At 39.2% G+C, this 24,213-nt stretch overlaps 1 protein-coding gene across 1 annotated transcript in view; it reads left to right on the forward strand.

Annotated features, from left to right (window-relative positions):
• The window catches only part of LOC145390143 (uncharacterized), a 21,947-nt gene extending 9,579 nt beyond the window's left edge, over positions 1-12,368 (forward strand). Inside the window, exons 3-4 of the mRNA XM_080265185.1 lie at positions 5,109-5,240; positions 12,242-12,368. Coding sequence (XP_080121311.1) covers positions 5,109-5,240; positions 12,242-12,368 — 259 coding nt within the window. The remainder of the gene's footprint in view (positions 1-5,108; positions 5,241-12,241) is intronic.
• Positions 12,369-24,213: the final 11,845 nt, after the last annotated feature.

Genomic DNA, 24,213 nt, shown 5'->3' on the forward strand with positions numbered 1-24,213 from the left:
CTCTTGAGTGCTTATAAGCCCTGTGTAGTATCCATGTGAATCACCAGACATTAGACTCTTATTGTTTAATGTGTAATTGGTCGGTGATTTAGCAACAGATTTTTTTTTAAATCATACCAAAATACACCTTAAACAAATGTACAATATTTAGCTGGTTTAGACTGAGATGGTTTGAGCATGTAGAGAGGTTGAAGGATGACAACTAGGTGAGGGGGATGAGATGTATAAATGTTAAAGGTTGGATTGAAAGAGGCAGAAAAAAATAAAAAAAAAAAGGACGTGGGACGAAGCCATAAGGAGTGACCTCAAGGATAGGGACTGAATCGGAAGGCTGTTAGAAATGCAGCAGTGTGGATAGCTGGCGTTAGGTGACCAAGACCTAAGCATGTAAACATGTTGGAGCCTCTGTAAATGACGTGAAACGAAGGGTTCGATTTGACTGCCATTGGCCCGCTAAGTGCGGTGTTCGAACTGTATGGATTGCATCAGGCTGCCATTAATCTGCTATTTTTTTTTTTTTTTTTTTTTTACTGGAAGGGTCAGATCAGACCACCATTAACCTGTCTTTTCTTTTTTTTTTTTTTTTTTACCGGATGGGTCAAAATCAGGCCGTCAGTAACCTGCTAGGTATAAGTATGATTTCTGAACTGGAAGGGTTAGATCAGGCTGTCATTAACCCACAAAAAAAAAAAAAAAAGTTATTTCTCAAGTTGAATAAAATAATCTAGTACTAGTATGAATATAACAGAAATATACGTCATTGGACTGAAGAAGTTAAGCCACTTTCCACGCTTATATTACACAATTTAATGGCAGAAAAGGACACTATACTATTTTTCTACGTCCGTTTTACCCAGGTTTCTGACAAAAAAATAAATGTTTTTGATCTGCATCCTTCGTACAGCATTTCTTTGTAACTAGAATTATGTTCAAGTTTTAGCCTCATTTTATAACTCAGTATTCAATGTGGATGTGGCTGTTTTAGGTCAAATAAATGTGAAATGAGTATAGTAAAAGTTCATCCTGATTGAATAAAGTTATCTGCAGGAAAGTAGGATATAAAGAGGAAAATCATAATCGGATTGAAGGATTTAATAATGGTATGAGAGTATCGTACCAACTTAATTTAACACCTGTATCATTATTTTGATCATTATGGATACACAGTTGCTGATGACCCTTGGGATGAATTATAAGGGAGACCATTTCCACTTGTCAGATCATCAATAACTGTTGCTCTTACGGGTGAGGACTGGAACTATGTAAAACACATACTGTATATTTATTTTATTACTCTCTCTCTAGGCATTCAGGAAAAGCCTCTTAATGTTCAGTTGTCATTATCATAACATTAGTACAGTACTATGTTTAATTCTGAGCAATGATAATGTTATAGACAGATCTGACTTACAAGGTTATGTGGCAAAGTAGGACACACACACACACACACACACACACACACACACACACACACACACACACACACACACACAGTGTAAGATGGTTTACAAGGTATTATATGATAGGGGTGAAAAGTACCTACTACTGAATGATAGTAATTTCTTATAAGAACACGATATTTTCCGTTGTTTATGTTTTTTCCGAGCTCTGTGTTCGGCTCACATCACCTCCTGCCACATACTTGCACCAGTCAGCAACAAAACCATCGCCTGGAGAGGTTTTGTTGGTTTGAGCGAATCACCGTTGACACATAGAACAATACTGTTTAATTATATAAATTTGTTCTACCGTAATTGCAATAGTGGCTGCCAAACCCTGACAGAGTTGTAATGAAACAGATGTCCATTTTGTTTTGATACCTGTAACAACAATACTAGACACTTGAAGTTTTGACATCTTTGAAACGGCGACAAACCATCTGTATTAACCCTGGATAGGCATAGGTCTTCTATAGTAACTCCACAAGAATACCTGGGCATTATTCACCCGGCGTGGAAAAAAATTAAAAAAGTGTTCTGATCAAATATTTATTCATGAAACTTGGCATCATCATCATCATCATCATCATCCGGACCTCCTTTCCCACCCAAGGGCAGGGTGAGGATAATGATGATGATGATGATGATGATGATGAAACTTGGCATGAGTGTGGAAGTACCTCTCTTCTTCACACTGATGTAAGTATTAAAGAAAATTGAATGAGAGGTAGTAATGTAAAAAAAAAATCCTGAGATCATTTTTGGAAAAAAATATATTCGAGAGTTTATAGCTAAAAATATACAAGCATAAAAACTTTTTTGTGTCCTTTTATACTCCTTGCCTGCATCCTCAACACCTCTCAAACACAGGCTGCTAGCTCCTCATTTATCAGAAAACCATATGTGAAAAATACTACTCACACAATAGGCATAGCTGGGTGAAAATCACCCGACCACTGTAAATAATATTTGGAGACCGAGGTATAGAGTCTTACCCACCCACCTAACACCGAGCCTCAACACACAATGCAGCTACTGAGAAAGAGAACGTTCTGGAGATAAAGGAACCAGCAATATCACCGGGTGAATTTTACCCAGGTATGGCTATCCAGGTTTAAGTTCAAACGACTGGCTACACAACTCAAGGTTCCTCTGGATCTTAAGTGTAACACATAATCAATACAGGTTGTCAACTGTGACTTTGAAAATAAAGATTTAAAATAGCGGTGCATATTTCATGAATTTTTCCGCTCTTATTACATCCGATCATAACTTCTCATGACATCGGTAATATGTAGTCTATCTATCCATTTCCTTAGTTCAGCTGACATTTATGAGCTCATCTCAGCTGAGAACCTCTTTTTTTACATCTGCTCGGTGGGCGTTTTTTTTTTTTTTTCTTCTGCTACGCGTGTGTATGTGTCTTTGTTTATATGTGAACAGTATAACTCAAATAATTCTCTTTGGGTTTTAGCCAGACTGGTGGAAGGGTTGAGGGCCAACATTTCAAAGGTCAAGCCCACGTGGTAAGGTGACTTAAAGAAATTTGACCCCCTACAAACAAAACTTATGGAATGACTGAGGGTAATACAAGGATGAAGGAACTCGATTTTGAAAACAGTCTGCAAAACCCCCCACTCATAGGGGGGCAAAGTCAAAATTCGACTCGTGTGTGTCTGTGTGTGAAGACAACTAAAGCAGTTTTGGTCGGATTTTGACGAAACTTGATGGAAGGGTTGATATTAAGCCAAGAAGTTAACCTACTGTGTTTGAGAACAGTAGATCAAAGGCCAAGGTCACAGTCTAAGACTAACTCAATCAGGTTTTATTGGTTTAGACCAGGTTAAGACAAGGAGGAAGAGCTTTAGTTTTTAGAACAATCTGTGAAATGTCATGATCAAACGGCAGGATCGAAGGTTCAGTCCTATACCTCACACAGTTTCAATTCAATTTGTATTGAACTTTGCTGTAAAGCCTGAGTATTAGTCAAGGATGAAGATCAACTTAGAAATTAATAAATCAAAGGTCAAAGTCACAGGGCAATGTCAGCCCAGAGTTTTGATCCTATTTGAACAAATCTTGGAGGACGGGTTTAGGTTAGGGTCTCACAAGAATGAAGTAAATCGATTTGTAGAGTAACCGGCTGAATGTTATTTCATAAGGCCCTTTGGCCAACTGTAACGAGCATGTGTTGTACTCACTGTATAACGAATCGTTGTTTGGCCATGTTCAGCACGTTATCATTGTGATAAAAATTTAGGCATTCAATAAGTTTGGATGATAAATTGCTCATATTTTTTAAATGTATTAATAACATTAAAATATGCAAACGGGGCATGAAACATAAATAACCTACAGTTGAATTAAAGGCCGTACACATGATTTTGGCCTTTATAACCTCGAAATTCGACAGATTGTTCTCAAAACTGCCTGCACCTCAACCATTCTGTAAAATTTGGTCCAGACTGGATCAAAACTGTCTGAATTAATCTTTTCACTAACCTCGACCTGTGACAGATTATTTTCAAGGACGATTCACTCGATTCTTTGCCTTATATTTAATTTTTCCACCGAATCTGGTTTTAAATAGGATAAACAATATCTGAGGTGACCTTGTTATGTGGCCTTGACCTTTGACCTATTATTCTTACAAACAAAACGTCACCTCTTAGAAGACAAGCAACCCTTCCACCAGGTTTGGCTCACACTGAATCAAAACTTTCTCTGATATTTTGTTCATAAACAAAAAGAAAGACAGACACACTGCAAGCAAAGCAATACACAGCTCTCACTTTCACGAGCATGGCTGTGAAAAAAAACCGTAAATATTTTAATATCCATTTCCTTTCCCTACTGTGTGAACAACTTCACCTAAACACCATTGCAAGATTTATAGTATACTCAGTAATATATTATCCTTGTCTTATAAACAGTCATATACGATAACCTATATCGTCATTGTGTGATGCTGAGGAATGAGAAGCTCTGCTTAAAGACCTCATAAAGAGAATTGTTCATATAATCGAGATGTCCACCAGAGTGTACTTTGCAAGCCCATCGCCATTTTTTTTCTGTGTGGTGATTATCTGATTCCAAGATTCGAAAAATTTGTACAGCAACAAAGTTCATCAAAGCAACTCGTGATTAAGTCTGGTCACTCATGTCTAACCTCTTACCCCTCACCCCCCAATCATTCTTGATCCAGTCTGACTCTAAGGCAAAAGTTGCTTCATTCTCGTCCATGAGTACCAAGATATGCAATAACTGAGGACCTGGATGTAGCATTAACTCTTGCTGCTTGTATTCTGGGGCAAGACTGAGACTTGGGAAAACTTATTATCGGCCTTAACCTCGTGCAGCATGTAAGCATAATATTAAGCCTTTTTTTTTTCCCCCTTTCCCTAAAAGCAACAGTACAATTGAGGATATGAATGTTACTATTTCTAGGCATTTTCTAGGGGAAGCGTGTGACTTAACAACTTAATACGTGCCTTAATATCCCTCATGCAATAAATGAGAGTAATATTAAGGATTTTTCTTCTCCCTCAAAGTAACAGTACAACCGAGCACCTGAATTTAACTGGCTACTGCTGGGCATTTTCTGTGACAAACACAGCCTAGAAGACTCAGCTTAGACCTTCTCCTTCTTCTCTTCCTCTCCCACTAAAGCATCGACCCTGTAGAGACGACCTTCAACATACTGCAGGTGGGGTCGCCGGCCTGCAGAAGTCGGACCGTGTGTGAGCTGCAGCGAGCCGCGTCCAAGGTGCCGCTTCTAGGGTCACTTCTCCACCGCTTCAGGTCAGTCCCCTGCCATCCTTCAGGCCTTAGTATATGCACAGTATTACTAACCCTCTCATGGCTGGAATAACTTAGGAGCGTATTACAGCTAACGCCAGATCGTCACTGACCGCTCCTTAGGTCATACTATACTGTATGTACAGACACCAACTTAAGTCCTGCGCAGCTGCTCACAATCGTTGTTTGACCCTGGAGCACTTGAGGTTCGAGGACTGAAGCAGTTGATAATAGTTCCTTCCCCAGCCTAAGATGTCGTAATGAGGGGGTTATGTGAAGGGGGGAGGAACAAGGTAGGGGGAGGGGCGGTGAAGTGATATGAAAGGTCCTGGGTGGTGGTGGCGGATACAGTCAAGGTTAAAATTATTTTTGCGATTTTATGGTAATACTAGAACAGTGGATTATTTCTTTAGTAATCACACACACACACACACACACACACACACACACACACACACACACACACACACACACACACACACACACACACACACACACACACACACACACAGTTTTCGTATGTCAACCATATGACCCGAAGGATCCACCATAAGCTGACTAAAATAGTCTCGTGTTAGCGAAATCATATAAGTAGGTTTGTTGAGTTACCAACTACTACCAGAGGCAGCAACAACTCTGGACGAGCTAATAACATAATAATCCTTTTAGGGCTATACGAAATAAGCATACTTATATTTTATAGGTAATACTATAGACATTACTTTAGGCCATTGTTGCTTGTCAAGTCAAACGCCAGCAAGGCCATATGCCAACATAATAACTAACGGTACAGGTCATACTAGCCAAGAGTTAGTAAACACGAGCTAATATTCCTGCATTGAATCCTGAATGTTTCAACAAAATGTTTAGTGTAGGGTGTGTAATAAATGTATGGGTTTGGCAAAATTCACACAAATTGCACCATTTAATTATTGCATCGAAATTTCAATAATACAAAAGTAGCACCCGTTGTGTCATAAGAAGATGTAATAATCCTGGACATTCATTATCGTCATAATTAAAACGCAATGTTAACTTTATCAGCCTGTGAAGATTTCATTACATGTCACCACCAGTCGGACCTCTCGTATCACTTTATCTCCCCAAGCTCTGACACCCCCCACCCCTTTCCTCTACCATAACTCCACTGTTGGCAGGGGAATGAACTACTTTCAACTGCTTCAGTTCTTGACCCTCGGATGATACAGGTTCCAACTGGAACTGTGAGCTTCCAGGACTTTTGTTGTTCACTCTATATCCGTCATAAAAAAATATCGTTACTTTTTCCTACGCGCCATTTCGAAACACTAGACGAGGTGACTGATATGATTCCCAGGTCCACGTTAACAGTTGTTACGCCTGTGTTTCATATCAGTGGCAGCTGGAGATGGGGGTGGAAGTGAGCTGAGGATGACCCATGTACGGTACATTAGATCCCTCTCAGCATAGAGACATTTTCATAAAACTGTAGGTATCTGTTGTTAAGAGATGTTTATTAATAAGGACTACAGTATGTAGAAGCCACGGGCAAGTGAATACAATACTCTGATGCATACCGTGGAACTGTTTTGCAACAGCACAAATGAGACAATATCACTGACACCAGTAGATTATAGAGCATAATAAAACTCTTAAAATAAACACATAATATTACATATACCAGTACTAACAACATTCACAACAATAATAATGGTATCACTACTGCCACAATTACCACCACCACCACCACTACTACTACTACTGCTGCTGCTGCTGCTGGTAATAATAATAATAATAATCATCAGCATCATCATCAGCATCATCCATCCATCCAGCCATCATCCAATCCTATGTCGCCCCATGAGGAACGTAGGAGCCCGGGGATAGGCAAGTTGATCCTGACATTTAAGATGAGAGTGTCCAGCCTCTCTCATCCCTGATTGGCATTATGTGAGCAATAAACCCCAACCAAATAAACTTACACCGGCTCAATCCGACTGCAGCGCCTTAATTACCCACTAAACCACCAGGTGCCATAATTTGGTTATAGGTTACCACCCAGCTTAGTAAATGGTATCCTGGTGTACAGGAAACCATTTGGCTTGTCACTCAGTGTACTGTAGAGTCACCCATAGGCAGAATGAAGAGGAAAGAATGAAGGAAAGAAAGACAAAAGAGGGATTGTAAAGTCACCCGTAGGCAGAAGGATGAGGAAAGAATGCAGAAGTGAAAGAAGAGGAAGGAAGGAAGAGAGGAAAGGGCAGACACCCAAAGCATCACTACATCTAGTGGGTGGATGGTGAACGTCCCCACCAACCACAACAACAACGGCAACAACAACAACCACAACAACAATAATAATAATAATAATAATAATAATAATAATAATAATAATAACAATAATAATAATAAATCTATAGCCAGACGCCATTATCCAGTATGGGGTGGCCGTTTAAGTTAGTCTAGTTGTTTCACGGGAAGGGGCATTAACCCTCCGACAACCCACTTGCTGACCCGAAGGGAACACGTGTAGGTTGGTTATATGGTTGCCACCCAGCGTTGTAAAAATGGTTTCCTGACTCACAGGAAACCAATAGGCTTGTCAGTCAATGTGACTCCAGCTGAAAACGAACGAAGAGTGATAAAGAGCGAGAGGAAAGCTGGGAGAAATAGGAGGACAGGAGGGCAGCACAGAAAAAGAATAATAAAGATGACGGAAGTAGTAGACAACACTACATCAAGTGAGTGGATGATGGTCGCCACCACCTACCACCAATAATAAAATAATAATAATAATAATAATAATAATAATAATAATAATAATAATAATAGTAATAATAAATCACCACCACCACCACCATCATCATTATCATTATATTCAAATAAATAAAAATCTAAAAGTATAATGTAAATAAGTTCGTCAACAAGAGTTCCAGATGCATTATAGTGATTAAGAAATAGAATATGCACCTGTGCATTTTATTTCCGACCCTTTCTAATACTCTGTGTAAGTTCCTCGTGCCCCAGTCACTGCATTCAATCGTCGTGGCAGGGATGCAGATCGTTTCCTTACAGTTCAGACATCACCTCCGAATCACCTAAACTATTATAGGAAGCCTCGTTAGATTCACATTCCTCGAGAAAGAATAAATTCATTCAAATCTACAAGCTGAAAATGTGAAAGAACCAACCGTAATAACTGGAATGCCCGAAAAATATCGAGTCTCGCGACCCCATGCCTAACGATACATCTTGAATGGGTGTACTGTGCATAATCCCCAACAGGGCTGTGGTGTTCATGAGAGACATTTGTTGCATAATTCAGTTACTCTATTATGCGTAGTGAGTTTCTTCGGCTCACTTCTTCACTGTTTGTTTCTGTCCCATGTCTCAGCTCATGCTGTCGTTCCCTTAAAAAAAAAAAAAAAAAAAAAAAAAAAAAAAAGTAGTGTATTATAAAGAAATTTCCTGATAAGATCTTGTAAAATCCATGGTTTATTTTTCCACAGCTTCCGGTCGCTCTCTTGTCACGTTTCATTCCATTATGTTATGTACGGGAACCTCAACTGTATTATCTCCGGGACGACTCTGTTATTTTATTCAAGCAAAAGCCAGATGATTGTATTCTCTTTAGAAAGAGTCGTAATAACATGAGTCACCATTAACCCACTCGTGATCAGGATGACTCCGACGTTATAATACCGCAAACGCAAAACGATTTTATTCAGCTGAGTAAGCATATGAGAGGGAGAACGTTAATATTATCGGTAACGCTCTCATAGTCAGCACAAGCCAAAAAATCTATTTGAGCTAACACCAAACTGATGTGCGGTTACATATGTGTCACAGTAACCTGACAGTGCCGTCATACTCTCTGGTGTGCCGGTAAGACATTCGCAGTACAGTTCTGCCAATGATGCCAATATATATAATACCGTCACTGGCGTTTTTCGAAAACATATATTCAGCTAAATTTGCTCCCTTGTCACACACACCGCAACTCAGCCAGGAGACAGGGCGTGTGTGCTGGGCATTCCCCAGGCCCTGTCTTCCCCCTTACCTTTACTCAAGACAACCACCAGCAACCGGGCTACAGCAAGGCCCGGTCTCCTCGAACTGAGGAGAGAATCATCAACAACAACACGCTCCCTTGTATATATATATATATATATATATATATATATATATATATATATATATATATATATATATATATATATATATATATATATATATATACAGTATATATATATATATATATATATATATATATATATATATATATATATATATATATATATATATATATATATATATATATATTGTATAAATATTTATATATATATATATACATTATCTATCTATCTATCTATCTATCTATCTATCTATATATATATATGATAGAATCTTGCATAATTTCTGGAACATATGAAAAGACTGTAAACATGAGCTATAGTCATTTTAGGTATGATGAGTTTTTAACTGAATTAATTTTAAAGCAGTACCTCCAAGACTAACAACTGACTGTTTCCTTGTCGTCTCCTGGTAGTACAGTCACACCTGTGTGGGACACACCTAGCATTAATCCTCTACAGTAGGTCTTAAGTTAAGCTGCTGTATGTACCCTTTTTTGTCGGGTGCATCCCTAAGGTAAAAAGTCAGGTACTTATTGTTCTGTGTATCAATCAGTTTTAATTCAGGTCATCCTTTGTTCTGTATGCCACTCCCTGCTGCGGGTGTGCTTAAAATACCTCTACCCTCTACGTTTCTGAATCACTCTGAATACGTAATATACAAAGTACTCACTGTCACTCATTTTATTTCTCTTGTGGTTATATATATATATATATATATATATATATATATATATGATGAAAGAATAACCAAGGGATTTGGTGGAGAGGGTTGAGGAGTATTTTTTTTTTTTTTTATGAATTAGAAGGGACTGTAATTTACAACTAAGTCATGTGAAGCTTAGGTTAAAGCGACTTTGCTACAAATATTCTACGTGAATTTGTGTCAAACATCATCAAATACTGCAACAGAAGAATATTTAATTGGTAATTTGCATTTCTGAACGCATGAACATTTGCTTATATAACTCTTGAGTGATCCCAGTATATCTGGTCCTTTGTTTTGCAGCTAACTTTAAAGTTTAACATGTAATAGGCGTCCACACTGAAAGTGCGGCACATGTTCAAGTGAGCGCGCAGGCAAGTCAGGCAGTGCTGAATATTGCCTCATGTGGCTCATCATTTTCTTCTGATTTCCTGACCTGAAAATACTAAAAAGAACTTATTAGATTACACAAAAATATTCCCTCACACTTCCTAAAACCAATACTCCTCTTGTACCAATTTTAGATCTAGGGCTTGGGACCTAGCAGGTTAATAATGACTTTGCTTTTTGCTCACTCACAAAAATTACTTTCATCAAATCTCTCGGTGCACTCTGATTTGAATCAGAGATCAGAAATTCAGAGTTTCTTTCATCGATCAGGGTACTGTATTAGTTTGACTCAGATTCAGCTAAAAATTTCCAAAAAAAGCCAAACAGAAGGTATTTTTTGTTTTGAAAAGGCAAAACCTAATTGCTTTCATCAATCTTTAGAAAATACTGCTGCACTACTCATGCAACTTTAGACCGATACTTCCTGCGCAGCCTGCTGTTACGATAATCTGCCTTACAAAAAATTGTTTCCTTGATTTACGGAAAAACTATTGGGAATGACGGGTTGTCTATGAAATGAAAATAATTGAGGATTTTTATGCGATTTCCAAATTAGTGTCTATCTTTCTTGTAACTTTAAAATTGGCTGAGATATCCAAAAAAGTTCGTTACTGTACTAAAGAGTTTTCCACCTGACTCCTGCCCCCATTTCTTGCTGATGCAGTAAATCTTTCGCTCGGATAAAAATGTCAGGGGTCCAAATTGTGACTAAATTTGGCATTCTCGCTAGCTTCACTCACCCAAACAATTATATTTACTTTCAAATAGATTTGAGCTAACAGATAAATTAGGTCAAAGGAATCTTTATATGAGGGAAGAGTGAATCACGATGGAAACCGGAGAATGGAAAATAAGAACTGAATGGCTGGCTGTGCATTAGAAATATGTTTTATTAACTCGTACCATGCCAGTGACATAGATGTACGTCCCCTTCATAAAAGCTGGTGATGTAGATCTACGTCCTGCAGCATTGAGAAGTCAGTGCGAAAATAGTAAAATGGAAGGTAATAAAGTATCTCGCTAACTTCTGACATTCTCTCTGTTACTCTTACAACACTGTTTTAGTTGCGCAGGAAGCGAGTGAGTCTTCACAGGTTCACAGGCGCTCTGCTCTGTCAGTAACCTTGAAGATTTCAGAGTTGAGTGGCACCAACCTGACTCGATTTCAACCTACTTTCTGGCTTTGGTGATTACTTTTATTAGTGCCAGGGATCTTACATTGATATATTAATCCGATTTACTCACAAAAATAATCCAAAATTGGTTCACAAGCTCATAGATACTCCCCTTTTTTCAGTAACCTTAAAGATTCAACCAGCTTTCCGGTTTTGATGATTACTTATGTTTGTGCCAGGGATCCTATGTATTAAGCCCATTTAGCCAGAAAAAATAAGTCCAAAAATCAGTTCACAGGCTCACAGCTGCTTTGCTCTCTCAGTAACCTCGAAGATTTCAGAGGTAGAGTGGCACCAACCTGACTCGATTCAAATAACTCTCTGGCTTTAGTGATTACTTTTATTTGTGCCAGGGATCTTATATTGATGTATTAAGCCTATTTAGACAGAAAAAAATCCAAAATCCGCCGGCGTAGAGGGGTATCAATTAATTTTTTTTTTGCCCAGCACGGTACAGGTTAAAGAGAACAGCAATGACCAAATGCTGAATTATTTGAACATATATTACAAACATTCAGAACATTAGAATTTATCGTTTGTTGATTCCTACAATATAAACAATCCCCAGTTGTGCTGTCAAAAAGCATGTTTACCCATTCATCCAAATTTCCTCCCCAACAGTCAGTACTTCAGCAGCCTGGAAAGATACAGGGATGCCCAAGCTGCCGGTGCAGCCCTGGAAGACTGTGCTTTGTTGTTCTCTGAGTGCCCCACCTTCAGCCTGAGGGATGACCAGGAGAACCACTAGCACTCGCCCAGTGCTCTCACTCACTCACCTCACTAGCACAAGACATAGGGGTTTACAGCATATGGCTCGCATATATACAGTATTTGTTTTCAGTGCAATTTATGTATTTTTCTAGTAAAAGCGTTGTAAGATGTAACATGAATACCCTATTGATTCTTCTTTTAAATGCATTTGTTTTCATATTACTGTAGTTCAAGGGAATTTCAGTTGCAGATAGGAGCTTGAAGTATGTATTCATAATTCCATTTATGCAGGTGAATATATTTACGCTGCTTCTAGGTATATTTAATGATACCAGTGCATTTAAATATTAGAAATGTAACTTAAAGTATTCACGGTGGCAGGAAGATAGGCCAAGGATTTAGACAGTTTTATTGACTTGTTGGCCAGTACTCCGTGGAATTGTATGGACAACTTTAATGTTACTTGTCTAGGATAAGTAAATAATGTTGGCATAGTGTATTATGTGCATTAGAGTAAGAAGCTCATGGGCATGTTTAAAAAGTTTATGACAACGGGAGTAATGATGTTTTAGAAATGTCAAGCGACCTTCTTTATCAGAGTTTCCAGTAGGTTTGTGAAGTCGACCCGCAAGTTGATGTAGGAGGGGAATGGATAACTGAACTCCAACACTCTGATACGCACCTTATTTTTGCATATAGCTTCAGATTCCCTACTAGTACAACAATGAAAGAGTATAAGCTATGTTGACAATTTTTTATGTGACTGTCAGACACCAGCTCTCAGTTGCTTTGTCTGTTGTGGGACCACATCATCTTGACATTTAGTTCTTCGCTACATGACACTGACAAGTGGCTGACAAAGGAACATACTGTACTTCTATGCCATTATGATTGAGAGAACATTCGGCTGACTCAGAGCCACGAGATCGCAACTGATACCGCGACAACGTTTACATATCGATGAAGTGACTGACTTGACCGACCAAAAACCCTGCAGCTTACAGTGCTATGACTTTCATATTACAATATTTTCTATGACAGGTACATAACGTTAATGTATAAAAAGAAGTAATTACTGACATACCATTACTACTTATGAGGGACACAAGACCGATGAGAAGTTTCGTAATCATGACTAAAAGGTTACTCTAAATATATGACAAATGCAACGAGACAGACTAAAATTTTACGTTATTACATGCGTTATGTGGCTGAATTAAACGATTTTGTTAATAAACGAAATAAACAACTTGACTGAATGTGCAACCTGACCGAATAAAACAGCAACATTACTAAGTGACATGCACAACGCTCTTAAAAAACTGACTTACAAACTGTGACTGGTAAGTGACTGATGCTAGGTGACTGACAGGAACCAGCAGCACATATGATGCAACTTGGCTAGCACTGACTGATATATTTTGACATAATTGCCTGGACTGCCTACTGATGCAGCTTTGCAGCCAGATGGCTGACACATCTTTAAATGTATGTGACTGATTGTGTGACTGGCAACCTCTATGACTGGGAGGGACAAATGACCCGTGACCAGTGCAACACGCTGCAGTAAGACTGAGAAAATGAGACAGATGACTTAAGCAACAGAACTGGGAGATGACTGATATATCAAGTTTTTTGGCTGATACAGTAGCATGTGACTGATGTAGCACAACTTATTGGTGACTGGAACAACAGGACAAGCAGGTAACTGATGTAGTAGATCTGTTGTGAGTCTTACTTTTTATGCAAGGAAGAAGGCGCCAAAGGCTAGGAGCTCGTTAGATTATTCCCTCCGAGAAAAACTAAAAACAGGATTACAGAGAGCCAAATTCAAGATCCGTTCATTTCGAGATAGCAAGACACACTGGGCCTGAAAGTATGGAGGTCATAGGCAGTAGGAATTAGAGTTGAAGGAAAACAGTTCCAGAGTTGACCTGTTGCATACATGAAGGACTGTGAGTAACGGTTAACTGTTGCTTAAGAGAGTTGGACAGGAAAGGGATGAGAGTTGGCTGCTAGATGAGTGCAATGTGCCCGCCGTAGTTGTGGGGGGATGCAATAAAACTGGCAGATAACCTGTATAGCATGTCTGGTTTGTGACTGATGTAGTTAGACTGGCAAGTAATTGATACACTAGGACATTAGGAATACAAAGTGACTGTATATCCAGTTGGTAAATTATACGGCTATTGACAAGTGACCGATACAGCAAAACTGGTAGGGTATTATATATATATATATATATATATATATATATATATATATATATATATATATATATATATATATATATATATATATATATATATATTGTGACTGATACAGTAAGATTGATAATTGACAAATAATAGGACTGGCTGTGACTGGAAAGGTGCTAAAGACGAATGACTAGTATATGATGCTTGAACGATATAAGAGGACTGGTTTGTGACTGATTCAGTGTTACAAGGATGTAACTCGTACAGCATGACTAGCAAAAGAGTGGTACAATAGGACTGACTTGCGACTGGTACAGTAGAATTGGTTTGTGACCAGGAAAGGAAATGACTTGCAATAACTGGTTCAGTAGAGTTGGTGTGTGTGTGTGTGTGTGTGTGTGTGTGTGTGTGTGTGTGTGTGTGTGTGTGTGTGTGTGATCCAGGTGATTTTACAAGCGACTGATGCAAGAGAAATGTAATGTGACTGACAGCAGGACTGGCAAGTAGCTGATGAAATATGACCGAGCGGTAAATGTTACGCAAGGACTGAATCGTGACTAATACACGAAAACAGTAAGGCGACATACAGCAACCATTGCAGGTGACCAGTGCAGCCCTACTGGCAACTGACCTAATAAAATGGAACTGTTATGTAAATGATTCGGTCGGACATGCAGATGATGGACAGTTATTAGCTTTAACGATAATAGTGTTACTGTTGGTGTTAGCTATGAGTATGATATGACTTTCTTCACACATGACTAAGACTTAGGAACTATTTTGAAATGTAAATTAGTGACATATTTTATCTAAATACAAACAAAACAAACATTGGGAGTGACTTCACCTGTTGCTGAGTCTTTTTTTTTTTTTTTTAAATATTATCTTCTAAATGAGTTAAGTTTATGAGACATAATAACTACACTTCCCCTAGCATCACTTACCGAACAAAATTTCACATAATTAGACTGTTTTGCTTGACGACAGATACTCATCTTGGTTTATCTAACGTGGCAGGAAAGGGATACTTGTATCATGTAACTCCATATTTATGTGTCATACGGTTGTGACGGTTTCCTTAGGTACATCACAACATTGATAGCTACTTACTTGAGGGTAACGATCAATAAATTCGCACACACACACACACACACACACACACACACACACACACACACACACACACAGGGTACATGGCACTTTCCCCCTGGACGTCACATTCTTCCTAATATCTTGTGTGGATGGAGATCAGCCAATACAAAGTCTAGCCTTCTTAGAGAAATCTCTCTCTCTCTCTCTCTCTCTCTCTCTCTCTCTCTCTCTCTCTCTCTCTCTCTCTCTCTCTCTCTATGTATATATATATATATATACTGAACATCAACTGCCATGAATTGTACAAAACGTTGTTGTGCCCGTGGGTGGCGGTCCTGGGGCTCCATCATGCCTAGAACTTGGGCTGGGAGGAGATCTACCACTGCGCAATATATCGGTTTCCTATGTATAAAGTAACCGCCGCGCATTGAGGACAGTCATATAAAAATTGTTTGATGGATAAGTATGTTTACGGAAGACTACATCATGGTTCGAACAAAAGTTCTCGGTTGTTTTGGGATGATATTTTACATAATTGGTTCCTCTAATTCGGATCTCAATAAAACAGATAAAGGACACGACAGACGGACGTAATGACAACATACTCTCATAACCTGACCATGTACCTCATTATTTCAACGTATGACTGACACACCTGCAGGACCTGACCTTGACGAACACCCACCTACCTCACTTGACACCTGATCTCTCCTACAACCGTTCTGGTTTTCTGTACATTATTTGTTTTAAGAATGTTGCAATGACGTGAGTGACGCGCAAATTGTGGCCAGTAGGAAGGGCAGGTTACTGTTCTTTTTTCAGCTGGTCGTTGTATACATTTATTTATTTTTAGTCTCTCGATGGTCGTAGGAATTAAACTCTTAATGGAAATGTAACTTGTATTTATTTGTATTTATACAAATCTCGTGTGTATGGAGATTGAGTTTCAAATATTTATTGAATAAATCTTTACGTCATCAAAAAATTGTGTTTCTTTTCCATGAAATAGATCCATAGTTTCTTCTGTTTCTATACCGATACTGGTGGATACTTCGTATGGGGGGAGGGGAGGTACTGGGTGATTTCAGTATATAATTTTATCCTTGAAACGAAAACAAGGAGCACTCACAGAGTGCAACACTGGTATTCACTAAATAGTATAGGAGTCAAATATTTGGATTTGCCCTGTGTCCTTGACCTTTGACCGATTGTTCTCAAAACTGAATATCTTCATCCTTGTCTAACCTTCAGCACTTCCACCATATTTGGTCCAAATCTGATCAGAACTGTTTCTGCTAACTTTACTCAGCGAACTTGACGTTCGACCTTTCCCCTTGACCTTGACATTTTTTACTCATTGTTCTCAAAACCGAGTTTTTAAATCCTTGTCTGGCCCAGGGGCCATACAAAAAATTTGATCTGAATCGAATAAAAATAGTTTAAGTTGATCCTATCATGTGCCCTGACCTTAACTAATTAGAAAAAAAAAAAAAAAATCAACCCACTGGGTGATTCTCAACCCTTTCACCAAGTCTGGTTCAACTTGGATCAAAACTATTAGTTATTTTGTTCAAACACAGATGCAAAAGTCGAACTTTGCCCTTGCCCTGTGACCTTGACTTTTGACCAATTGTTCTCAAAATCTACTCTCTTTATTCCTGTGTTGCCCTGAAGCCTTTTACAAAGTTTGGAATTCGAATAAAGACTGTTTAAGTTGATCTTGCCATTTGATCCTGACCTTAGACCAATAGTTCTCAAATACAATAGGTCAGCCGGTTATGTGATCCTCAGTCCTTCCACAAAATTAGGCTATAATCTTGTCACATTTGTTTTAGTCACTTTGCTCACACACAGATACACAGGTCGAACTGTAACCTCGATAATATGTCCATGACGTTTAACTGAGAGTTCTCATAATTGAAGACTCTTATTTTTATCATGCCCATAAGTCTTCCACAAAGTTTCATCAGAACAGGATTAAAACTTCTTTTATTAGTTAACTTTGTCTTTGCCATATAACCTGGACCTTTGGCATCTTTTTTCATAAAAGTAATAGGCCAACCCCATGGGCGATTCTCACCCCTTCCATTAAGTTTGGTTCAGATCTGATCAAAATTGTTTTAGTTATTTTGTTAACAAATGTATGGATCGAACGTTGTTCTTACCCTGTGACTTTGACCTTCGATGATTGTTCTCCATCAGAGCCCTTCGTTTTTGTCTTATCCTCACCCCTACCTTCACGTTTGGTCTAAATTGGATTAAAAAAAACTGTTTATGTTCGTCTTGACCTTTAATTTCTTGTTCTAAAAAAAAAAATGGGTTTTCCCCTTGTCTGACCCTCAACCCCTGCACAAGTTTTATTTAAATGAGCTTAAACTTGTTTCAGTTATTTTATTTACACACACACACACACACACACACACACACACACACACACACACACACACACACACACACACACACACACACACACACACACAGACGCGCGCGCGCGCGCACTTTAACTTAAGGCTGTCCTTCTACCACAGAAGACAATGGTGACTATATTCGCTAAGATGGTGTATTTCTCAGTCTTTGGTGCCAACGTGTGTGACTGCGCAGACCAATTCTGGATCCTCAAACTTTGTCACACAGTAGGCATGTCAGGGCTTGGTTTGCTGAGAGAACTCTACTCGTATTTTAGCTGTCTACATCCTTCTCTGGCCAGTTTCCGAGCATCATTGTTATGAATGGTTCCTTCACTGCAGAGGGCTCTCTATTGTTTTCTGTCAGAGGCATTGGTTTCAAGATCTCTTGGTATTAGGCTGCATTTCTTCAGAATTGTCCTTATATGATCTTTATATCTCTTCTTCTGTTCCCCTGGGTTGTGATGTGCAGCAGGGGGTTGGGCATACAGAACCTGGCAGGGAAGGCGGTGCTGAGGATTGAGAACATGTATCCGACCCACCTGTTTTTTTTTTTTGTTTTTTTTTAAGCAGCATGGCTTCTATTCTGGCTGACTTTGCCTGCTGGAGAATTTGTGAGTGAGGGGTTTATCCTCCTATGTGAGTCGTAGGATGTGCTGTAAGCACCAGATGTAAAACGACTCACGCTGTTTCATGTAACGCTGGTAAGTATGTAGTGCCATAATTTTAAGTATAGTATAAGATAGTATAAGTTAATACTGTAAGTGTAATATTAAGCTTAGGTACTGATATAAATATAGTTCGTACAGTTCATGATTTAACCGTTAAGTCCTATATTTAAGTTTAGTCTTAGTTGATATTCGTAATGTGAACATGATTCTGATACTAACAGTACTAATTCGAGCATTGGTATGAATATGATTAACTTTTATTACATATGAACCAGCCGTTTCCGACAAAGCCGTATAACCGCGGACGTTTTAGTAGGGATTAACAATAGCAAATGTCTTCCTTCATATTCTGATCTAGAAGTTTACATGACGAAGTTAATAGTGTTTTCCTTCTGAACTATGGAGTCGTGGATTGAGAGTTATCTGGGATATGATTGTTGATGTTCGTCATTAGTGAAGCGCGAAATTCATGTTATTGACATTGTGTCATCAGTCACGCAGGCACATGAACCAGCATGGAAATAACTTGTTTGGATTCCTAATTGATTTAGTTTCGTTATGATTAAAGTACCTGTACACCTATTACAAAAAAATTTAAACGTCGTAAGTCATTTTTTCTACGTATGTCAAGTGCAAACGTATCTATCGTATTCTTTGGAGGTCTAAGAAGAGTCAATAGTATTACAAAGTAATCAGTTAAAGTTTTAGCCAATTCCTGTATATTATGATAATAGTCTAAACGGTGGGGAGCCACGCCAAACAATCAGATCGCCGCTCCTCTCTCTTATCGTTCACAGGTTAGTGCCCGAACTCTCACTGCCCCCCCCCCCTTTCTCCCTCGTGTAATGTAAGTCTTCACATACGTTCGTTAGTTAAATTGGTGATATTTCCCCTGATCCCACTTGTACTGAATAATGAGATTGCTGCTCCTCTCTCTTTCGTTAACAGATCAAAAGTTCTAGCTACGGCCTAACCCGTCTCACACTAATCACACTCCCTCCCCTTTTTTTTAGTTCCGGCAATCAAAGAGTATATCAGCTGGCCCATGTAATTACTGTATCTAGTCTGTATATGATTCTTGAGTTATTGTACAAGTTTAGTCTGAAGAGAATATCTTGGGTGGTAATCTTTAGGTTTCTTCCAGAAGAGTCCGACTGAGACCACGGGATTAACATATCCATGTGTAACAGTATACTTTGAATATTAATTAAGTTTGTAAGGATTCATAATTCTGGAGATATAGAGCCTGATTATATTTTGTTTTGCTTTGTTTCATTCACAGCTGGAAGAGCAATCTGTCTTTCAGTTCTTAATACTTAGTCAATATTAGGTTATCTCGAGTATAAATTTTGCTATCCTCTAAGGAGTGATACAGACGAGATTGAGTGGCCCGCAAAGGGTACTAATATCTATTTTGCTCACGCACTCTCTTGTAAGATCACGCTACCCCATTTCTCATAATCCCTAAAACACTCTAACATAAGATCACACTACCATCTTTCCCTTAATCTCTATAATTCTGATCACTACACTGGTGACTGTTAATTCTCATCATCACAAAGGGGTGTCTAAAATTTCCCACATTATAAGTAGTCCAGGTTTCAGGTCCGAATAAGATGATGGAAAGGCATACAGTTGTATATACGGATACCTTCTTCTCGATTCTCAAGTTGGTACTTTCAAATACTCTGGATCTGAGATGCCCAAAAGAGGCTGAGGCGTGACTAATTTGTGCATGTACTTCTACAACAATATTATAGTTATCTGTGAGCACATTTCCAGTGTAGGAAAAATTCTCCATCTATTTTAAATTTTCGCAATTTATCTATCCACGTTGTTTCTCTGAGGCATTATTTCTGTTTTACTGACATTTATTCGGAGCCCTATTGCATGATCTATGTTGGAAATGGTGGTGAGAGACTGTTTTATGGCTTATGGGGTATGTCCAAGAACAACACAGTCAACAGCATACTGTAGCTTTAGGAAATGAGCCATTTCAATTTTTAATATGGCTTGATGACATTTGAAATGAATTAAGTTACCATCTAGAGGGAATTGGATTTTTATTCCATCATCACTGCTTATTGGTTAGTGACTTAAAAGTATGACTGCATTGAGACAGACGTTGAAAATGACAGGAGGCAGGATATACTTTTGCTTTATGCCCACATCCACACTGAAGGGTTTGGATTTGCTCCCACATATGGACACACGAGCATTCATGATGTCATGCAGGCTCTTTAGGTTGGTATGAAATGTGTTTTGAACTTCAAAATTTGAAAGAGCATTCCATAAAAGTTTCCTGTTGACTGTGACAAATGCTTTTGCAATATTAAAGTCACGGTTCTGCTCGTAGCATTTCCCTTGCATCTGTCCGGCAACAAAGATCATACCACAAGTACTTAGTTCTTTCTTAAATCCACATTGTGTTTCAAGAAGTGTTGACTCAGTCAAATGTTTTGTTAGTCTGGACAACATTACGGTAACCTAGCATTCACAAGGAGGGAGGTCCCTCTCCTGTTTTCACTACTTGAACGGTCCCCTATCTTCATGTAGATGATTACAATATCAGAAGTAAGCCACTGAGATGGGATTTGTTCTTGATATGGAAGCACTGGTGATATAACTGGCCACTCTCTTTGGTTAGTTCAGATGGTATGCCATCAGGTCAGGACTTTTGTTATCTTCTACAGATCGAAATCCCTGAACAGTTTCTGCAAGTGTAGGTGGGACATCATTTCTGCTGCTTGAGGAGCATTTGGGATATTATCAAGGATATTGTGCTTCACTGGTTTTCTTCGATCAGTAGGGTATTCATGTGTTGCGCCCATCTACCTAGGATTGCTTACATGACTCTCAGGAGCTCACCTTCAACTGATCGAATAGGAGCTATGTTGTGTTTGGTTGGCCCATAGATGGTTTTCATGGACTTGTTGAAGCCATGTTGATCATTAATATCAGCCAGTCTCTGCACCTCTTTTGCCTGCTCAATATGGCAGAGTGTCGGCTCAACATTTTCCTTTGGGACCTGGCGAGGGTGTGTTCCAATGTAAAATTTACTTTTTAGTGGGGTCTGTTTTCTATAAAAAGTCGAAAAAACGCCATTTACCTGCCCAAAATCAAGATTTTTTTTTTTTTTTTTTTATGTTTACATATACCCTAGCACGCGGCTGACACCTGATCAGTCACTTCAGTCCCAGATCCCCATGTAATCCCCGAATTCTTCCATTTTTGATTTAGGACCTGGCGAGGGTGTGTTCCTATGCAAAATCTACTTTAGGACCTGGCAAGGGTGTGTTCCTATGCAAAATTTACTTTCAAGTAGTGTCTCTTTTCTACAAAAGTCGAAAAAAAAAAAAATCGATTTACCAATCCAAATTTGCCATATTCTACTTGTCTTGTTCTCCAGCGTTCTGGCAACAAATGAACAGAATTAAAGAACAAGAGAACATTTATGTGGCATTTTGGCAAGTCACAACCCAGCAAAACATTGTATAAGTCTTCTGTTAATATTTCATGTTTCAGAGAAGGTAATTCAGCAAGCTAAGTCCTGGTTTTCAGGACTCAGGATGGCATCCACAGCAATGAGGAAAGCAAATGAATCTCGCGTGAGTGAACTCCTAGTAAGACCTAGTCCATAGTAAACTACCAACCTAAAAAACTCCTTTCGAAGCTGCTCTTCGACTTCAGCAGAAAAAAGTTGTCTGAAGATGGTATTAATCGGCGCAACCACCCAGTTCGTGAGATGATGCAGGATCTTTTACCAACCAGTACCCAGTGGAGGTCTGCCAATTCTCATTACAGTGGGGTTTTCCTCTTGAATGATGAAAGTCTAATTGACAGCCTAGTTTCTAAGTGGAAAACTTTGGAGGATATCCCTGGGAATAGAGTCAAGGGGCAGAAGAATGAACATATCATGGAGAGCCTTGAGAAACTGTTTGATGATACCAGATGCAAGTGCAAGATTTTGACATGCGAGAACTGTGGTTGCTCTGGAAACTGTTCCAATGGTGCTCATATTCAGTGCTCCTGTCCTCAGGCTCATAAACTACCTGTCATTGAGCTTAAGTTCCTGAAGGCCCAAAGAGGCAAGAGAGGTGACTTCACCTGTCTTCAAATAGGTAAACTTGATCTGAAGGAGACCTGTAAGATGAATAGGCGATAGGAAAGGATGGAGGCCGAGTAGAAGACATCTGAAGCATGAAGAGCAAGCTGAAACAACTTTACCCCTAGGAGGAATAAAACAGATATCGAGCCCATTACTCTGGCTGCAAATAGTTATAATGCTGCTGCCATCGTTACGATTACCCTTGAGACTTACGGCATTAAAACTAAAGATGATCCCAGTGAAGTTATCGACAGATCCAAAATTAGAAGAGCGAAGCAGAAAATCATGAATAAGACCCACGTTTTAGCCAAGACAGCTTCCCGGGAGAGAGACATCTTTTGCCTGGCCTTTGACAGTCGCAGAGATAAGACTAAAACCTTAATTATGATGAAGAGACTGGTAAATATCATGAAATTTTCATCGTTGAGAGCATTACAGCATGATTAGTGAGCAATCTGGAGACTATGCAGACCAGTTTGTACCAGAAAAAGCTACCAAGACTAAGCCTCATGGAAAGCAAATTGCGAAAGGAATTTGACTTGGGTTCAGGAAAACAATGCTGAAGAATCTTTGATTGCTCTCGCTGCTGATTCTGTGAATACAAACACTGGCTTCACAGGCTGAGCCATAACCTTTGTGGAGAATGTTCTGGGAAGGCCTCTAATCTGGCTTGTGTGCATGTTGCACGCCAACGAGAGACCTTTCAGGAACTTAATGATCTCTTTTGATGGCCCCACAACTCACACGGGTGGCTTTAGTGGCAAGGTGGGAAAATTGATGGAGAGAGTTCATGATCTTCCATACAATCCAAACTTTGAGCGATTTGACAGCTATAGAGAACTCCCTGATCCGCATGACAACGTTGTAGCTGATCTGAGTTCTGATCAAAACCGTGCCTTCAGGCTGTGGCAGGCTGTCAGGAAGGATCCAAGGATCTTCAAGTGTGGGACCCTGGATCAGGTCAGGTGGTTGACATGCACCAACAGACACTGCAGCCTGTGGATGAGGAAGCATAATCTTCGGGGTCAAGATCTTCAGAACTTCAAGTCTCTTATGGAGTGGATTCTTGGCTGTTACTACCCCATATGGTTTGGAATTAAATCTCGACACAACTGGCTTCATAGCCTGAACCATGTTCTGAAGCAGGTGGGGCTCTTCAGGAAGCTGATTCAAGTTAATCAACCGCATATTTGGGAGACAGTTCAGAGAGGAGCCTACTTCGGCCACAGTTCACAAGTGTTCAAGTGATCAGGAACCGAGGAGGTTTGCTGTTAACATAATCTTGAATACCAGGAGGAAGAGTACGAGCCTCAGGCTAAAAAGAAGAGGAGATTCAAGAAGACTGTGAATACCATCAGGATGAGAAAAAATCCTAAACTGAATGAAAAATCTACAACCCTGCAGAACT

Source organism: Coenobita brevimanus, chromosome 14, assembly GCF_032717465.1.
Source record: "Coenobita brevimanus isolate Jiangsu-jjx chromosome 14, ASM3271746v2, whole genome shotgun sequence".
Classification (NCBI taxonomy): Eukaryota; Metazoa; Arthropoda; class Malacostraca; order Decapoda; family Coenobitidae; genus Coenobita; species Coenobita brevimanus.